General features: G+C 34.1%; 1 protein-coding gene across 4 annotated transcripts in view; it reads left to right on the forward strand.

Moving 5' to 3' along the window:
• The window catches only part of LOC135849053 (discoidin domain-containing receptor 2-like), a 285,224-nt gene that overhangs the window by 259,457 nt on the left and 5,427 nt on the right, over window positions 1-20,340 (forward strand). For 2 of the 4 annotated variants that reach the window (XM_065369197.1, XM_065369194.1), the window contains exons 4-11: window positions 3,763-3,994; window positions 4,741-4,888; window positions 15,025-15,201; window positions 15,315-15,448; window positions 19,194-19,401; window positions 19,633-19,743; window positions 19,826-20,025; window positions 20,105-20,306. In XM_065369197.1, the coding sequence (XP_065225269.1) occupies window positions 3,763-3,994; window positions 4,741-4,888; window positions 15,025-15,201; window positions 15,315-15,448; window positions 19,194-19,401; window positions 19,633-19,743; window positions 19,826-20,025; window positions 20,105-20,306 (1,412 nt within the window). The remainder of the gene's footprint in view (window positions 1-3,762; window positions 3,995-4,740; window positions 4,889-15,024; window positions 15,202-15,314; window positions 15,449-19,193; window positions 19,402-19,632; window positions 19,744-19,825; window positions 20,026-20,104; window positions 20,307-20,340) is intronic. The other 2 variants (XM_065369195.1, XM_065369196.1) reach the window with 2 other exon arrangements.

Raw genomic sequence — 20,340 nt, forward strand, 5'->3', positions numbered from 1 at the left:
AATGTAATTTTATTTTTTGACTATTTGTTGTTTTTTATTTCATTTTTTCTAATTATTAAAAAAAAGTTTCACTTTAAAAAAATCGACTTCAAAAACATAACTACTTTACCCCTTCAATTTCGAAGACTGACAAACCAAGTTACTCTTGTGTGGTTTAAGTTGCAGAAGCATCAATTGACACCTGTTACAGAACACCCTGTAACAGATAAATTCTTAGAATTCCATTAAAAAATACCGGAAATGTTCATATTTGTACCCCTTCCTATATATTACACTCATTTCCCAAAAGACACGCAATTTTCCCTCACCTGTTCAATATGTTTTCGAAAAAGATAAACAAAAGAAAGACAAATACGAGAAAAATGATGCGGCGAGATAAGTTATGCATTAAGAAAACAAACTAGTGGGTAGGTAGGTGAAAGAAGAAGAAATCTCATATATGTATAAGACATTTGGGTCTACAAAACTCCCACACTACGGAACATTTCCATCAACCGCATAAATCTTCTCATAAACACGGAGCTTTTTACGCACAAGTACGCGTATCATTCGCACCACGAATACAATGCTAGGTAATACTACCTCTTCTCCGTCGTTTCAGTCTATATTTCAAAGTTTAGATACCTATCTAATAAACTTGAGTGTGTATAGTTGGCCGCACCACCGCACATCGTCATCAAAATTAATATTAGATACCTACGAGTATTTTCGCAACCAGGTAGATATACTTATCAGGTAACCTTGAAAATGACTAATAGTACTTTCGTCGCCAAGCGCGATAACATATTTGAACATGCTAAGTTTAGTTGTTGGCGTTTACCGAAGGTTTCTCCAACTTTGGTTTCCGTTAGCTATATTTCATAGTACATAGTAGGCTTTTCATACGAATAGATATACCATGGCTGGTTTCGTTCAGTTTTAATCGTTGGAATGAATCTTACTGCGATGCGGAGATGATTCTTGATTTATACAGTGAGAGTATTTTCAGATTTTATTTTCAATCTTGCAGTATTGAGTTAGGTTTTTGGGTAGTTTCTCATTCAAGTAGGTAAACTTCCTCGTTAATTTTCGTAAAAATCTAGGATGTTTAGTTTTTGTTTTTATTTTTTCAATCCGCCTTACTGTAAGTTTTATTATGGTAATTGGGGGGGGGGGGTTGCAGTATTTTGACCGAATTCGGTGGAGACCTTTATCCTGAGTTAATTTTTGCTACTTAAAAAAATGTTTTGCTTCAGATGTGCCCCTACTGGGGAGATATGTGTACTCAAAGAGGAAGCATTTTTGAAAAAATTGTGCTTTTTTTGCTCTTATGGTAATCAGAGATCACTTTTAGGGTTCTACTGAGAGGCTGAAAATTTCCTAATCGCTTAATTTTGGGTGAATTTGTGTTTTGAAAATTCTTTCTTCTCAAATATTTCGCATTAATTATGCCAAAAAATCGAAAGATATCATTTCTGAAACTGGAAAAACATTTCGGAACGCAGTGATGCGAATTTTTCAGTCATTATTTTCCATTTTAAAACGAGAAAAGTGGCCAAAGATTTACCAAATTTTTTCAGTTTTTTCAACATTTGCAATAATAATTGAAAAATTGGCACCACTGTCACTCAATTTTTTTTGATCTGAACGTAAGCAATGTAAGCATAGACCTATGTAACAAACAATCGTCATCGCCACCTCATTTTTCTCGCATCCTGACTTGTAGTTAATTTCCTAGATCTGCTACTGACAAGTGTTAATAAAATTGCATACCCAGTTCGCCGTAAATAATTCATCAATCCATCATTTTGTATCATAAGCAAATTAACGTGATTTTTTTGGGAAATATTTTCCTGTCGGGTGTATAGTCCTGTGAATGACTCTCAAATTTACCACTTCAGCATAACCCCTTCCACAGTACATCCTCGGGGGGGGGGGCATTTCTCATTTTCTCCTTTTGGTTTGACTACAGCCAAAATGGCTCATTGTTGATATTCTTTTCTTGAGTATTTCTGAGCACACTGAATGTGAGTTACTCCCTTCCTAAAAGTGAATCCCCCCCAATGAGTAAAAGATTTTCTGCCTAATTTAAATTAGGTACAGATCTACAATATTAGTAAACAGTTTTATGTTCAATCTGAGAAATTAAGATTTTTAAAATCTCTGAAAAAAAACAGAAATTACTAAACATAAGAAATTTCTGCTGGTCGGTCTTGTTGCGTTGAGCACCATACCTAGGTATATTTTTAGATTTCGCCCTAGTCCCACCCCCTCCCCCCCCCCCACAGGAAATTTTTCCATGAATAATTTTTTCTGATTTTGACATGTTTTTTAAAAGTACACAAAACTTGAAATTTCACTCCTTTTTATTTACGTGTCTGGATCCTAAGCCAGTATTATTGCAGATAATGTTTTTGTTTTTCAAATTGATTAAGTTAGGGATTAGCGGCGTGATGAGTAAATTATTCCGCTTGAAAAATGAAAGGAGAACTTTTCGGTCACCTAGTAACCATTTTGAGCTTTGTTTTCACCACAATGTAGAAACCTATTAATTAGCTCAATAAAAAAAAACTACTGCCGAAATAGAAAATTGATGATCTTAACAAAATTGTTCGAATAATGGATAAATTGATGAAAAAATCGAATAGCCAGTTTTTATCCACTAGAAACTCATCTTTATAGTTTCATTTCAATTGCAATGACGTTTGTAAAGATTAATTTTGACGTCAATGGCGAAAAAAGTAGGTACCTAGAGTATCTAATTAGAATACAACAGAATAAGTCGGTGAAATTAGCTCCCACTCCTGTATTTTTTGATAGCCTCAGATTAATTGTCTCTTATTGAGAAAAAAATTCCCAAAATATTTTGTTCTTTTCTTCCCTCCTCCCTCTCCTACACTTTTGGTACCTCTTTGCTTTGCCCGAGTTTTATATACATTTGAAAGGTGATGAAGAACCATGGAAATGTGAATCAAAGATGGAGGGAAAAAATGATCAGTAACGTCCCTCTAGGATATCTATTTTTGTGCTGAAGGAAGAAAATTTTCCTTCATTTCTAGAAAAATGAAAAATTCCTCAAAATATGTAACACAATGAAACAGAAAAAATTACAGGGAAGGGTGAAAGTATAGGAGATCCAAAAATTCTGGGAAATTTTTTCTCATCAAAGGACATCATTTGAGGTGCCACTGAGAAAAGTCGAAGTGAAGGTCGATTTTGCCTCCTTATCTGGCCAGATCCTTATTTATGCAAGCAATTTTTGGATTATATTTTGATAAATTTAAAACTTTGTATGATCCTTGATTTTTCGTTTTGGAAAGAAAAAAAATCATTTTGACAATAAAATTCTCATAAATCTGAGAAAAAACTATGAGTAATGAGGAACCCTGTTCCCTACTAAGTATTGCCAAAAATGTGCATTATTGAATTTTGGGGAAACTTTAGAAACAAATAAAACGAAAATTTTTACTATTGTGCTAGAAAACTGGAATTTTGTAGCCTATGCACCCTATTTTGAAACCTCCCAATCCATTGCAAATAGTTTCGAGCCCTTTTAGGCACTACACGACACATTTAGCAACATGAATAACTATTCTATCGTTGTTTTTTTTTTAAACGCCCAAACACTCCAAAATTGGTCCGAGTTAACTCTTGGCAGTTGAAATTATGGTTGGGGAGGGGGTGCTCAAAATGTTCTTTCCAAATATACAAGATTTTTTGAATCCAATTTTCTCATATTATGCGATCACATTTCTAATCAGAATTCTGCTGTTCTTTTTACAGATTACGAGTGGAACGTGCTGGTGGAGCTTGGTGTCCAAAACAGCAGATTGAATCAGATGTCCGGGAATACTTAGAAATCGATCTAACAGTAGTTCACACGATAACTGGTATCCAAACTCAAGGCAGATACGATCATGGACGCGGACAAGAGTACGCCGAGGAGTACTCGGTAGAATACTGGAGACCGAGCTTAAACAAATGGAAAAAGTACAAACGTTGGGATGGCAAAGAGGTCAGTTTGATAAATAACCACTAATGACGACCAATGTACCCATACAGACATAGGTATAAAAAAAAGTATGAGGAAACTCGACAGATTGAAAAAAAAAGCGTAGAAGTGAAGGAATAGAGGACATGGATACGTAACTGCTACTCGTATACCTAGTATAGGTACAATATGAGTTATAGAACTGTATAGAGTAACACAGGCACGAAAAACGTTTAAGGAATAATTGTCTTAACGGGACGGGAATATAATAAGCTGTCATGTGTTGGTTTTGGGCGAATAGGCATATATGCAGTATGACGTATAACCCTTGGGGCGTTCAGTACGGTTAGTCGGTTAAACGCGGAAAAACTCGCAGGCCTCGGTCCGCTCCACGTATGTCATCATTTTTACGAAAATTGCTTTCGCTGTCATCGAAAATATCGTTTATAGTGTTTTTCAACATAGAAAAACAGTAATCCTATTTAGGAAAGAGTTACGGGATCACGAAGAACGGACGGACGAACGAACAGAAAATGACGAGAATATTGAGTAACGTGTGTAATATACTGCTGTATAGTAGGAAACTATACCAACGACAACGACGTATGCTATAGGAAGGAACCTAGCTACCTATATTTATTGTACATATTGTGTGTATGTGTGTGAAGCTGTGGACTGGACCCTGTTCTGGGTTAATCTGAAGTTTTTCTTTCAAATGGCTGATTTTTTTCACCAAGGTGACCGGATTTGTTCGACTTGTTTTTCCACAGATTATCACCGGAAATTATGACACTTCTACTGTGGTCTCGCATACGCTTATGCCTCCTGTGTTTGCCAGTATTATACGAATTGTACCGTATAGTATGCATCGAAGAACTGTTTGCCTGAGGGTTGAGCTGAAAGGATGTCCTTTACAGAGTAAGTACTTTGATTCTATTTTCATTGGATGGGGTTGAAATAATTTAATTATTTGAATTTCTCGAAGTTGAAAAAAAAATGAAGTTTGGATATTTAGAAAAATTTGTAATTGGTATTGCGACAAAAAAAACTGCGATTTTTCGTTATTTATGTTATGGAAATTTTAAAATAGACCATAATAATAGGATGAGAATATTCACTACACACGTGCCCACCTGGCCTCCTTCTTACTTTCTGCAAGGTCATCATTGGAGAATGGAGAAGTTATCATCAAACTGATTATTACCAAATAGAAATAACTAAAAACCAATATTTATCAGCACGAAATCCGAATGAAAACATATAATAATGAAGCAATTAAATCGATTTTTTTTCTACACGAATAATACCTAATAACTATTCTAATTTACCACCACCAGTCATTCAGTTACCTATAGGGTACAGTGTGTTCCGTAAGTGATAGCCCTCCTTCAACGCAGATAGGTAGGCATTATAGGCAACTCATTTGAATTTCGGGTGTGTTTGTTTGCCTATCTCGTAAATTTTAAGGATCAGAATATAATGGGTATTCGAGTTGTTTTACTCATTTGTGCTCAGCATGCAATCAGTGGTTCTACAAATCCTCAGAGCGTTTGACAAATTCTTCAATTTTCAAACAATTGAAGGGCCCAGTTCCAAGTCGGCCTAAGTCCATTTTTTCCATTTCGAGAAAAACGCAAATAACTGTTTTTCTCGCCCTTCCGCTTCAATAATAAATGATGTGATTATATGGTTGTGAAGCTTGATCTTTCTGCTTTAAAGTACCGTATTGGTATTTTTTAAATTTTGCGTATTTTCAGCTCCAGAGCACGTCAAAGAGTCAGAAAAAGTGGACTTAGGCCACTTTGGAATTATCTGACGTTAAAAATCTCGAAAAAGAGCTGAAAAAATGCGTTTTTTTCAAAAAAAAATTCACGAATCATTAATTTAATACATTTCTGAAAAAATTTCTTTCAAAGCACCTTCAAATTTCGTCTATTCTGAAGAAAAAAAATGAAAAAAATGATCGTTTTTTTTTTCGAGCCGGCAAAACAGCACTCCTGAGCGAAAAAAGTAACGCGAGGTGTTGGGACAAGGTGGTAAAGGTGTTAACCGACCTGTACCACCAGATGGCGCTGCTAACTCAAAAATGATAAAAATGGACTTAGGCCGACTTGGAACTGGGCCCTTCAATTGGAAGTCCAATTTTGAATTTTTCAAATTCTAATAACTGATATTAAATCTCTTACATGTGTATTACTCGAGTTGAGGTGAGATGATTGGCTCAAAAAATTACTTGTGGGCAGTTTTTCATCAAAACTAACCATTAGGGCGAGTTTCGTCCAATTTTGCTGGCACAGCGTATGCTCATTTAAATCGAACAGGTGTGGACTGGTTCTCTCGGGGGCCCCTGGCGGATATGAGGCCCTCAAAGTGATCCAATTTCCCCTCTTCCCTTAATAATCTCTCTCATCCTGTTTTTTCTGAGGTTCAGATGCTTGAATGCGGGTTGTGCAATTTACATATTTTTATTTTTGTCTTTTTCCTTATTCAATTTCGCCAAAAATTAGTCAACCTGGCAGGAACAAAATTAGTGGTGGTTTTTTGGGGGGAGGGGGAACTAAAAATTTGCCATGAGAAAAAAATACCAATTTTACTGAATAAAAAACACAGTTTTTGAAGTACCTACATAAAATAAAGTGTAGGTACCTACATTTTTTTTACATTTTTGAAACGATAAAAAATTGTTATTTTCCATTTTGAACTTCTGAAAGTTTCAAAATGGATTTTTTTTGGTTTAGAAGAAGGGAATGCAAAAGCGATTAAGAATTCGTACTTCGAGGGGTAAAAAAAAAACGTTTTTGAAGTTCTTTTTTTAGCTTAAAATTTTATAATTTGAATGATGGGTTTTTGAAAATTTCAATTTTGAAAATGAAAATCAAACAGGCTCGAGTAGAATGAGAGCAAAAACTAGTTTTTCGAGAAGTAGAAAAACTATGTATTTTCAGGTGAAAAGTGTGTTTTTTTGGTTTAAATTTTTCTTAAAATTTGAATAGGTACCTAATAGGTTTTTGTAAAAGTTCTACCTATCTCAATTTGGAAAAAAGAACACAGATGCCCAAGCATAGTGAGGGAAAAAAATTTCAGAAATTCGTATTTTGAGAAGTTAAAACAACTTTTTTGTGATGCGTTTATTTTTTTGACAACACAATAATCGTAGAATTTGAATGTGTTTAATTAAAAATGTTGATTTTGAAATAAACGTAAAGCAAACTGGCCCGATGCGAAGCAAGGGCAAAAGCTTGCGAAAATTCGCATTTAGAGAAAGTGAAAATAGTTTATTTTATGGTTTCAATATGGCCTCTGGGACCTCTTGGTGTATCAGAGCCCTAGGCGATCGACCAGTCTGCTCCTGGAATTGAGGCAAAATTTCAGGTAGGTAACGATTGCATCCGGTTAAAGGACCGACGAGACGTTATTTTGTGTGCTCAACAAATAAGTACCTATGTACATATTTTATTTCCAAAATAATTTGGTGAAATTATTACTTACAAGGTGAATACCTGAAATGTGCTTCGATTCGAAATTCAAATGAGTACCCCGTAATAGTATAATAGTAAAAAAAAAAAAACATCCACTTATCTATCAATGGAATGCTTGAAGTTTAGCTCATACCAATAATAAGAAAAATATTCGTGACGTCAAAAAGTGGTGTCTGTGAAACTTGAATGACACAGAACTTGGCAAACGTTTTATTCTGGCTATGTAAATGTACATTGTACAATGCTAAATCCACATTTCAGAATCATTTTTAAAGAAAATTTCCGGATCAAAATAGAGAAAAATTGAATGAGATTTTAAAAGTGGTTCACCAAAAGACGGAATTTCATGACATTGTTGCTGAACGAAATTTGGTGAACAATCCTACAGTCGATTGCAATAACTTCTAAATATTTAACGCGTTATTGAAAAAAAGTAATACTTCGTTTAAATACATACTTACTTATATTTTCCAATATTTCAGTCTAACTTAAACATAAAAAAAAAGAAAAAAATGCACGAAATAATATTGACTAGAGAAAAAGAAAATTCAGTGAAGAAAGAGGTGGAAAAAAAACTAAAGGAAAGAAAAAATAGGTACACTGGTGCGTGACAAAAAGTAAAATAACGAGTCCTCTACTTTGATAATTTTCTTTAATATTTTATCGATTCGTTTCATAGCCAGGTTTTGTTTACATCTCATTATAACTAACCTATTTATCGTTCGTATTTAAAACATACGATTTTTTTTGTTTTTATTGTCGGGAAACACGACGAAAATGGTAATCAGAGTATAAAGTCTCGTTACTCACGATGAGGCGGAACTGAAAAAGGTTGGCTTTTTAGATATTCAACGTTGTAGATACACATCTAAAGGTTTGCGAGAGATGTCGCGGGCACGTGACAAGAGTCTTCGTCGGCGGCGTAGAAGACGAAGATTTAAAAAATTGAATAATTTACGCGTTTAATTTGTAAAAAGCTAGGTATAAATGTGGAGTAGCTTATGCAATATTCAAAGGCCATCGGCGATACCACGTTGACGCTTTGTCGACACGTCTGTGTATAAAAGCAAAAACTTGTTACATGTATAAATGTAATGCAGTATTCACTGGAAACGATTTTAACTTTCTAAATTGTTTCGTAAGTTCGGACATTTTGCCAACATAAATTTCGTATTCGTTCACCAGCCGGATAAATTTTAGATGAGAATCTTGTTCTGTGCTCGCGAAACAACACATTCTCGTATCGTACCAGAAAGAGGCAGAAGGATGATGACGCGAGGTGGGAGGTGAACAATGAAGCGAGAGAAAAAAAAGCAAAGGCAAAGGTAGAAAGGTACCTTTCGATGACACCGTACCTTCTACTACTACGAGCTGGTAATAATTTAGTATTCGAAGCTGAATATATTTTTCACTCGAATCTCACGCTCACCACCGCCGACGCCGCCACTCTTTTCCGTCCCCATGGTTTATGATAGGCGACAAGGCGAATGCTGCCAAAGGGTATGGTAAAATATTATCTTCTCTTCGAAACGCCACCGTAATAGTTTTTTCCCTTATGTACCTTCCGTGTAACGTGGATACCATTTCCTATAATATACATGTGAGGTAGAATAAATAGAGTTTTGCCTCCCCTCGTGTCTCTTTTCTATACTCTCTCACGTCATCGCAATAACCATCAACGATTTTCTTATTTCTACGACACGCGATTCTCTTTCTTCGCCACTACCATCGTATAGGTCATCTGGGCGACAATACTTCTCACAAATTCCACACACCTTTGTACGTATTGTTCTTCTGTGAGAAAAAAAACTATAAGGGGAAAATAAAGAAAAAGATCATGTCTATATACGTCGTCGTCTCCTTTTCGTATATAGGTGGGTACCATATAAACTGCAGATACGAGACTTTTTCCTCCCTATTTTTTATACGATTTTTTGTGTGTGTTTTTTTTTGCCATCTCTTGTGTAACGAAAGCAATTAGAGCAGGTGTATTGGACAGAAAACAGCGAGCTCATCTGCAATTATGATGGTGATGCGGATAATCGTAATGTTCGTTCGTTCCATCGAGTTTATTTAATTAGCGCGTTTTGTATGTTTCATAAAACCGCGAATCAACTCGTTTAATCGATTCGTTTGAAATTAAATTAGCCATTCGAATGCAATAAGTAGAGTTTATCGAATTAGAATGACCGTATATGTAATGACGTCCAATAATATGTCATTGTATGTATTTTGTATTAGTAGAGAAGTGGAACAATATCCGCAAGTTCCCTCCATGTGTAATCATGTGTGGAATAATGGAACATTTTCTAATAAAAAATACGTCGAAATTCTATGTATGTAACTATGTATCTTTTGATATTATGTCGATGAAGTTATACTCGTGTGTGGTTACTTATCTAGCGTGAGCATAATGAAGAGCATTATCCAATTTTTTTCGTTTTTTTTCACGCAATTTGAACAAAATTTGCTATCGACAGTTCTAAAATTTAAGTGCATTCTAAAAAATTTCATTATTTATCTCAATGAAGGAGGTTAGGTACCTACGTGCAATTTCTCATAGAGAAATAAAAATTTCATCAGGCTGAAGGAAAAATCTGAAATTTAGTTTGCATATTTTATACGTTATTTCTGACCATCAAATAGCTACAATTTCAAACCTCTGTATTGAAACACATAGCTTAAAATGGATTTCAAAATTTTCTCGGGGAATCCAAAAATCAGACGAAGGACCCAAAATCACGTGATGTAGCAACTAAGTAATTTTGGAGGTCCTATAAATAAGTTATAATTAACCAAATTTTTGTTTTTTACTCAAGTTTGTTCGGGGTCTTTTACCTACTTTCATTTTTTTTAAGGGCATGTAGGTTACGTCAATTTTACCAACACGGAACCACTTGAACCGACATACCAGCTGCGATTTCAATTAAACCGAGCTAGATTGAAATTGAAAGAGCATGTTCTAAAAATCTTGAAATCAATTGGGTAAATTTTTGAAAAAATGTAAAAAATTCAAAAATGACAATTTAGTTTTTTCATAACAAATATATATATTTTTTTCAAACAAAGTTTAATGTTTGAAAACCCTTGTAACCATACATTGAAGTGCTCGTGTTCATTTTTTGAATTTTGGAGAATTTTCGAAAATTTAAGAATTTCAAAAAATGGTCATTATGGTAAATTTTCAACCATTTAACAAAAAAAGTTTACTTACGGTACCTTTTTTTTCAAAACGAAACGTAAGGTTAACGTCTCTTTTACTCCCCCTCCCCCAGAACATTTCTTGGTATTTCTTTTGATCTAATAAAGCTAGGGAAAAACTAAAAAGCTTGTTGAAATCAGCGTGCATTGCTCAACAAGATGTCAATGGGCATATACAATTTGGGCACAAGATAAGCAAGCACACCAGGGGGTCAGTAATGACACATACAAACTGGGCACATAAGAAAAAAAGAACGAAAGGAACACATACAAATTGGGCACATTAGAAAAAATGAACGAAATCGAAAAAAAGCCATACTATTTCGACACACTAGAAAATAATCAAATAGGTAAAATAGATAGGACATGTATTCACACATTATGTTCTCAATAGATTTAATCCAAAGCAGATATGTAGGTACTTATCAAAAAAGTAGGTAGGTACTCTAGTAATTCATGTACTTACATACACAGAATTAAACTCACATCCATCCATATTATCTGTATTAGAGTAAGTACCTACCTGAACTAGGTACCTACTTGCGTTTTTATGCGTAGGTTAGTTGCGACAATGAACTCACTACCTAGGTAAATCAAGTTTCAGCTGAAATTTTGGTAACAAATGCTCATCTGCATTACATTTTTCGTATTCATCACCATATTTACCTATTGTCAGTATGTCAGTATCAATTACGAGAGCTTCGAAGTGTGTTCTGTATTTATTCTTATTCGAAAATTCTTTTAAAATGAGTGAACGTGTCGTTTTATCAAAATCAGTGCGTGAAAAAGACGTTTTGTCATATGGTAATTTTAAATTTACCAAGGGACGATTGCTGAAATTGACTGGAGAACAGCATTGGCGGTGTGCGAACAGGAAGTGCTCTTCGAATCTGAAAACTATGGGGACCATGTGTGTAATTACCGAACAGCCAAATGAACACAACCATCCACCTTATACCAAAGAAAATTGTGAACGAGCGTTGATTAGTGCATCAGCAAAACATAATGTTTGAATGGTTCCTACATTTTTTACATTCAAGTTTTTAAATAAAAGTTTTAAATGCGAGGTTCATTCTTTCCTGTGTGCCCAGTTTGTATGTGCTCTTTTCGTTCTTTTTTTTCTAGTGTGCCCAGTTTGTATGCCAGGAGTGAGAATGTGCCCAAATTGTATATGCCCTCAGTGGGTATCTATTTTTAAAAGCTTTAATTTAATTTCTGTTCGTCGAAAAAAAAATTACATAATTAGGTACAAAAAAATGAATTTGCCATTTTTTTACCCTCGTCTTCTAATTTTTTCACCTCTCATTTTCTGCTTTGTTATCAATTGTAACAACATAATTTAAAGTTTTCTCAAAAATTATTAATCAATTACTCTAAAAAATGATCTTTGCATTAGCATTGGCCATTGGTGTATTCATCGCTTAAAAATATATTGAAAAATGAAATTGAAAGTTTATAAGTTAAAGATTATTTGCTTGAATTTTCATGGAAAAAATACAATAGACGCATTTTTAGTCTATTCAAAATTCCTGAACCAGCAGATGCGAACACGTTCTTTTTTACAAGAAACTATTTTTTGGAAATTTTTTCCGGACGAAATTGGTCAAAATTTGTTGTGAAAGCTCTTGCTCTGACTTACTGCTTTTCACAAATTGCTTAGTCTTCAATTTTTTTTTGTTTCGTTTGTTTTTATAGAAAACCTATATTCATTTTAAGGGGTATCAAATCATTTATTCAATTTTTTTGCACTATTGTTTGCATTGATGTACACCATCAACTATAGCAAATGTTTTTTGGACGCCATTATTTGCATCAGTTCAGGGTCATGCATTTAAATATTTTTTATCTCACCTTTAAACAGTCGCAGTGTGCTACAATAATTCTGAAAATGGGAGGGGGGTAAAAAAATTAGAGAACGAAAATTGATATGAGTTTTTAAATTTTTCACGCTGGTAAAAAAAATATAAAACTGGGCTCGAATAGTTTCCTGTTTTTTACTCTACCCCTCTCTTTAAAATTTCTACCAAACAGCTCTGATGAAAAATAACTAACTCATCTTATAGACCAGAATGTGTAGAATTCAGTGATGTACTCACAAACTCATTTTGATGGAAAATGGCTCGTCCAATCCTTAAAATCAAAACACATTTTTTAAATTTTTTCAAGGAAATCGACTAAAATTCGTAGCCTATTACATTTTTCAAAGTTCCTTGAACAATGGACTTTGAATGGAAAATTAAGTTTTTAAAGGGCATCGTGTTCCAAAAGAAGCACAAAACATATTGATATGGTTTTCAAATTGACTTATGGTTTTGAATGCGTTGTCAAAATGCAGAAAAATTACTGAAATTCAGATTTCAAAAAAATATATATACATACGTATTTACCACCTTCTTTCTCTCCCTCTTAATTATTGATTTCAAGGGGTCAAGATCCTCCTCATTGAAGTTTCGAGTGCAACGTTTTACAATTTTGGAAAATTTTGAGTGTACATAAGCTCCTCCTCCTCCTCAAATACCTATAGACCCACTTCAATGAGAAACTCTCCTGGATCAAATCGTGATGAATCAAATATTCTTAATTTCAGAATTCTGAATAGGAGATTGTTGAAATTAATTTCTTGGGTGGAATTGAGCGGATTTTACATTTGAACTTTCAAAAGATGGTCTACCCGCATTTACGTACAATACACCAATGGCAAAAAAAGAATTTTCAAATAAAAATACGTTTGAAATTTTGAAAAAATGTAGTAGGTACGTAAGTAGGTACCTATAATTTTTTCAATTTTATAGCCAGAGGGATTCTCAGAGTACATACGTCTCAAGTTCAACTTTGGTAGTTACAGGTACCTACTTCAGACCCAGAATAAAAACAATAATAAAAATAAAAATCAAACTCACGTTAGTACCTATCTAGCTAGCTACGTACGTATTTGCAATGCTGCAAAATGAAAATATGGGACGATAGATGAGCAGCGAACCTGGTATAGAAAAAGACGAAGAAAAATCGCGTAACACAGAAATAAAGAAGATATATTTTGACAAATAAAGCAATAAGAATAAACGTAGCTGAAGAACAACGCTGCTGTACTAATTTTATATTAAAAGCATCAGGTTTTTTAATATAAAATTTACCATTCAGCAGCATCTAAACAGTAAACAGCTGGTACGTAGTACTCGTTTGAGATTTTGTAACATGTTCTATGAAGTTTTACAAAAAAAAAAAAAAAATGCATGAAAAAGAAAGAATGAAAAAGAAAAACGTAGACTCTGACGGAAGCATCTTCAACGAAAAGAATGACGAGGAAAAGGGGTGAGGGGGGGAAGAAAATAAATTCTAAATGCGTGCACGCGCGTGCATAGTATAGGACGACGCGATGATGTGCGAATACTCTCTGGAGAAGAAATTTTTTATCGGCTGTATTTTTTCGGGTAAAAGTAGGCATCCTACCTACATCTTTATGCAGATGTTAGGGAAAATTTCGCCTCCGCATATTAACACTTTTCCCTTCATATTTTCATCGAGTGTCTCCGGTCGTGTAGTCGTTAACGAAGGGGCGACGAATAAAATTAAAATATTCATAAGAGATATCTATACAGCTACGAAAGAAATCTGGCCCGAAACACGCCTCCGCTATTTCAAAGTTATACCAGATCATAGATTCGAAAACGAGATAAGTCATGCTTTCGGGTTTGTTCTTTTATACTTGGCAAACTGGCGCAGCTGTCGAATTGGATTTAGATGGCAAAAAATTGGTCTGCTGTGGAAAAAATTAACCGCGTTAAGTAAATGATTAAACATAATGTCGAATATACAGCAACCCTTTTGTGTAAATTTGTATTCAAAAGTGTTGCCCGTCGAGACCCCTGTTTGCGGCGGCGTGCCAATGACGAGATAATAAAATATTTCTCGGCACGATGAGCGTAATTCTAAAAAAAAAAAAATAACGCTGATAAAATATTAGCTCGGAGATTTCGATGCGTCACAAATGCTTTCGGTGCTGGGTAAGGACTCGAGGTAGAGAGGAATCGCGAGGGCTTGATCCTGATTGTAAATTGATGGGTAGTATAGTACCATAGTCTTATACTATAAACGAGGGTGTTGCGCACCTTTATAATATATATATAAGAACACCGCCACAGCTCTGCGTTGGTAAAAATAATTCCCTCTTCGCTTTTTACCGCAATATTGTGTTTTATTAATTGAATGATAACATTGGAGGCGCGTAGTATGGTCGACGGAACGTTGATTAAAACACCCTCAATTATAAATGCACGATGTGATTTGGCTTATTTGGAAAGTGGGAATTAGTGTAGGGTTGCGGGATTCCGTTTCGTGGAGAGGAAAAAAAAATGTAAATTATCGTTGTTACAGGTGGCATCCTCAGTTACCAAGTGCCAGAAGACGTATATTGGAAAGAGGGTAAAGACTTGAGCGACGTTTCGTACGATGGTAACGTCACCAATGGTTATTTAGACAACGGATTGGGTCGTTTAGTCGATGGAATCCTGGGCGGAGATAATTTCAAAATTGATATAGGATATGGAACAGGTGAGTTCGGTTTATTCGAATTTTTGATGAATTAATGCGGATGAAATTGTGTTTAAGTTTTTTCTATGTGTGTATATTAATTTGTGTGTGTGTTTTACCATGTGTTTTAATAGGAAGTGGATGGGTAGGATGGCGAAATGATTCGTTTCCCTCTTCCTACGTGGAAATGGTTTTCGAATTCGATGTGGTCAGAAATTTCAGCGCTGTGCTTTTTTTCGTGAATAATGCTTTTCGTAAAGATGTACAGGTAAGATTTCAAAAATATGTAGTTCTTTACTCTTTCGAATCTGTTTACTTTCTCTCGTCCATTCTTTGGAATTATAGGTACCTTACAAATAAAGATACCTTACATGAATTATTCACTCTTGGATTTGAGGGATTTTTAGTGCTTAGAGACTCGTGAAGGATCTTAATAGAAATTTTGACTCTGATTATAAAATTCTGAGACCTAGAAAATTTTGTGCCCTCTCGAGCTCCTCCAAAAAAAAATCAAAATTATCAACTGAAATTTCTATTGAAATGTAGCAATTTTTCATTTCCTCCAATTTTTAACTCACAAATGGGAAAATCAAGAAAATATTGAGAAAATTTCTACCCTCATCTCTCAAAAAAGTTGATGGATGCGATACATATTCTTAAGTATCTACCTTCTAAAAAAAATGTTGGTGAAAATTTTCCATTTTCTTGAATTTTTGTACTTAAATCATGACCAACTGACCTGAACAAGATGTAGAAAAATTTAGAGTTTTAAAGTCAATGTCTAACCATTATGTGTTGAAAAAAAATCTTTTTTTTTCATTTGAGTGGTCTTTTAAATTATTCAATTCTAATTTCTGTGACCTGTTCTGACAAAAGGTACCATACGTCGCGTCGGAAAACGTTATTTTACAGTAGAGGCAAAAATGTAAAAATACGTCAAAATTTTGAAAAATTGTTTTTTCGCGGATTTTGGTTGTTTGACATGTGAACTGTCATGTGACACAGCCACAACACGTAATTTGGCCGAAAAATGTTTCGAAAGCGCATTTTGAAGTTAGTGTCAGTCGAAAATTTGAGCGCTCAAAACGTTTAAAGCTATCTGGAGGCGGAACAAAGCATTCTACGAAAAAATTATGTCGAGGAAAATTGTAGAGAATTGAATTTCCAATCGACATAATGTCATTAGTTTTTTTCTATGAGGCTTAGTTTTCGATATATTTGCAAAAGAGAGTAAAAATCGAAAAAAAAATTCAATTTAAAAAAAAAAATTTCTCATTTTATCTTATTTTTTTACGTTTTTATAATGCAAACGTGTTCTTATCGTAAATTTAACTTATTCCATGTTATTCTACGCACTTTCAAGTACCAGAATTCATTTTTTGAAACATTATGTACCTTTTCTCGGAAAACATCACATTATCAGTTTTCATAATTTTTTTTCTTTAAAAAATGCGTTTTTCTCAAAATTTTGTTTTTCAATCCTTCAACTTCAAGAAATGAAAAAAGGTGGGAAAAAATGAGCTAGGAGGCTGGGGTGGTCTCATTCAACTCGATATGATGTCTAGTTTTCAAAATGGCCAACAAATTGAAAATGAAAAATCCGACTTATGGCCCCTATTGTCAGAACAGGTCACCATATCATTTCAAAGAGATAGTTGCACAATGATGATAAATTTTGAAGGAAAGAGCTACATTTTGACAACTCCTGAACATCTTAAAAATGAACTTTGAGGTTTTCTAATGGCTTATGGCTTAACCGTGATGATATGGAAATGAATATTAAAGACATCGAGAGACCACGTTGAACAAAAAAAATGAAAAAATGTTCGAATTTTTAAAAATTTGAGTTGAACATTGACCTGAAAATTGTCAATTTTCTACGCCTTATCGAGGTCAATAAAATTGGCCATCTCCATCAATATGAAGACCTCTTTAAAAATTTGCTGCTCTACTCCAAACAGCTCAAAGTTATCAACATTTTTCAAATGAAAAAATTCAGGTCACTCTATTTTTTTTTAGATTGAAAATCGATCTCAAAAATGTTGATTTTATCGAGAAAAGATTTTTGCTTTCTTAAAAAAAAATTGAAAGTTTTTAAAAAGTACATAAGGTGCACCGGGGCAAGTCAGAATGATTTTTCGCAATTTCAACTTTGACCAGCTGTTACTCCCCTTCTAATGAATCAATATGGATCAAATTCATTATGTAGGTTCCCATAAGGGTTCTTAACCTATGGTAAAAATTTGAGCGCGATTGACACAGTAGCTTTCGCTCAGTGGAATAAAATATAAACTGTCCTGACTTACTCCAATTGGGGGAAGTCAGAACAGGCTAAACTTTGCAGAGGCGTAGATCACAAACCGAGCGTCCTAGAAAAATTGCATAAAATCAAAATTGTAGAGAATTTAATTCTCTTTGAGATTACTCTCATCAGATTTTCACTAAGACGCACGGTTCGTCCGCTATATGCGAAAAACTAAGAAATAGAAAGTCTGTATTTTAGACCAAATTCAAAATAAGTTCAAAACAACAACAAAATACAATTGAACCAAAGACATCTAAAATGAAACTGAATCGCGAAAATTTTTATGCCGTGATGAAGTAGGGGTAGTACCCTCAAGTCACCTTTAGTGGCACTTTGCCAGATATAAACCTCTAGGCGCTAGAGCAAGTTTTCTAACTTACCCCGAATTCCAACTTCCCCCGGTGCACCTTATAGGTAATATTATTTAGAAATGAAAATTGCTCAAAAGTGTTTTTGAACATGGATCAGAACAACGATATTAAGATTTTAAAAAAATTGTCGGAAATATTTTTTTGGACCTTTATTTTGCACCTATGAAAAAAAAACCTAAAATCAATGAGAAGAGTATCTTGAAATTTTGAAAAATTTTGATTTTTAATGATTTTTTTCAATAGCTTGAAAGTTTTGAATAGAATTTGAAGCTAATTATTCTTCTTATTTTTTTTATTTTTTTATTTGAATGTGCTTTACTTAAACTTGTTTCAAGAAATTTCTTAATGTAAGAGACATATACGAAAATTTTACTTTTTTAGTTTTTAAATTTTTCTGATTTTATCAACTTTTGACAATACACCTTGTCTTGGATAGAAAACAAAATTTTGATAATTATTTACAAAATTGGATTTAGAAGGTGCCAAAGGACAATTTTCAAAATTTAAAAATAAGGACCATCTAGAATTCCAAAGCCAATCCCCTCTAAAAATTTGGACGCTTTGAAAAAGGCAACGTTTATGAAATCGCTGAGAACTCTATAGTACGTCTTCACTCATTTTTTTTTTCTTTTTTACCTCGATACCTACAAATGAGTGCAAAGATTATCTTTCAAAGTATTGTATCACGCTAGAGAAATATGAACGAATCTGGCCTTTTTTGCTATACCAACCCTCTTCCATTTCTAAATTTTGATGCTTTAAGGTATTTTTCAGGAATACTCTCCCCCCTCCCTTCCTTCCCAAAAAAAAGTTCATTTTAAGAATTGGAAAAAAAAACATGTTTGCGGGCTTGCTTCTTTTTAATCAACTTGTTCAGTACCTAATTCATATTTACGGCGAACTGGTTAGGCAACTTATTTTACCTACGAGTACATCGGTACGAATAGGTATACATTATTTTTTATGAAAATCTTTCATTAGGATAGATAAAACTTTTACGTTAGGCACCTGAGTATTTTTATTTTAATAAATTTTCAGTAATTTCGTTAATCGGGTCAATCAGCTGTTTTATGCATTTTATCAATTCACTGATAAAATTCCGATTTTCATTTTATTCATTTTGTTTTTTCGATTGAAAAAAAAAGACAAAAAGTGAATTTGACAGGAACCTAATTTCTTCGAATGAAAATTCATTTTCAATGTTTCCATTTCAAAAACAAAATTAATAATAATGCCCTCTCTTCCGGCCCCTCCTTCTGTTCTCCATTTCTCACAGAAAATGCAAGTTCTTATATAAACTACTAGGAAAATGTTCTAACACTTTTGAATTTTTTTAGGTGTTTTCAAAAGCTCGTATTTTATTCAGCATCGGTGGAGTACACTACAATAGTCATCCGGTGATTTATACCTATATGCCAGATACAATACTGGAGAATGCCAGAAATGTTACGATTCATTTGAATCATAATATCGGAAGATTCGTAAAAGTCAGATTATACTTCGCTAATAAATGGATAATGCTTAGCGAAGTGAATTTTGAATCAGGTAAATTGAAAATAACAAACGCGTATATCGGAATATACGAGTAGAAATAGGTACCCATTATCAAACTCCAATACTCGACTCGATGACATAGAGAGCACTCGAGTTACCTATGCGAGAAACAAAGCTTTGCCATCATTCTGTTCGATGGCGCTACTTTTACTCCCGAGTACTTGAATTCTTTCTGTTTTATTTCTCGATAAAAAATTGAATTTCTCGATTATTTTATTTCAGTGGTCGCCACAGGAAACCATACCCCTGAAATGAAACCAGAACCTAGTACGGATGAAATTTATGTAGTAGCAGGTGGTGTCGTTGATCCACCTTGGGATCCACCTCAAACAAGTGAGTTTTCTCATCGACTATTAGGTACCTACCTTTTTAACGTTAGTATTTCTAATGCAATAAATTTATCTCATTTCGTTAGTATCCGATGCAGTTTCAGCTCAAAAAGAACGAACAGCCGGTGATTACGTAGAAATAGTGATCGGCCTGTTGACTGCCTTAGTGCTGTTGCTATTGGGTGTGTTCATCGTAGTTGTAGTGTTGAACCATCGCCAAAAATTGGAGAATTCTCCTGCTTCCATTTTGAAAAATCCGTTCGGTGTGGATAGCATGAAGTCGAAAGTGAGTATTTATAACATATTTATAAGTATGAAAATATCTGCTGTGATGGATTAAAATGTGCATATTTATCGATTGATAGTTTTTATTGAAGCAGGATTCTCTTTTGAATAAATCACCGACTACCAATAACAACGTTATTGTTAATCCGACTCATATTTACGAGGAGAGACATCAACAAAAAACTGATTTAGAAACTGTGATAGAACAATTGACCGAAGAAATCAACGAGGTGGAGAAAGGTATTACAAATACATACTACGATGCTGTTCCAAAACAGCCTGGTAAGTTGAGAAGAAAATTGATAATTTTCTAAAT

This window comes from Planococcus citri, chromosome 5 (assembly GCF_950023065.1).
Source record: "Planococcus citri chromosome 5, ihPlaCitr1.1, whole genome shotgun sequence".
In the NCBI taxonomy this organism is placed as follows: domain Eukaryota; kingdom Metazoa; phylum Arthropoda; class Insecta; order Hemiptera; family Pseudococcidae; genus Planococcus; species Planococcus citri.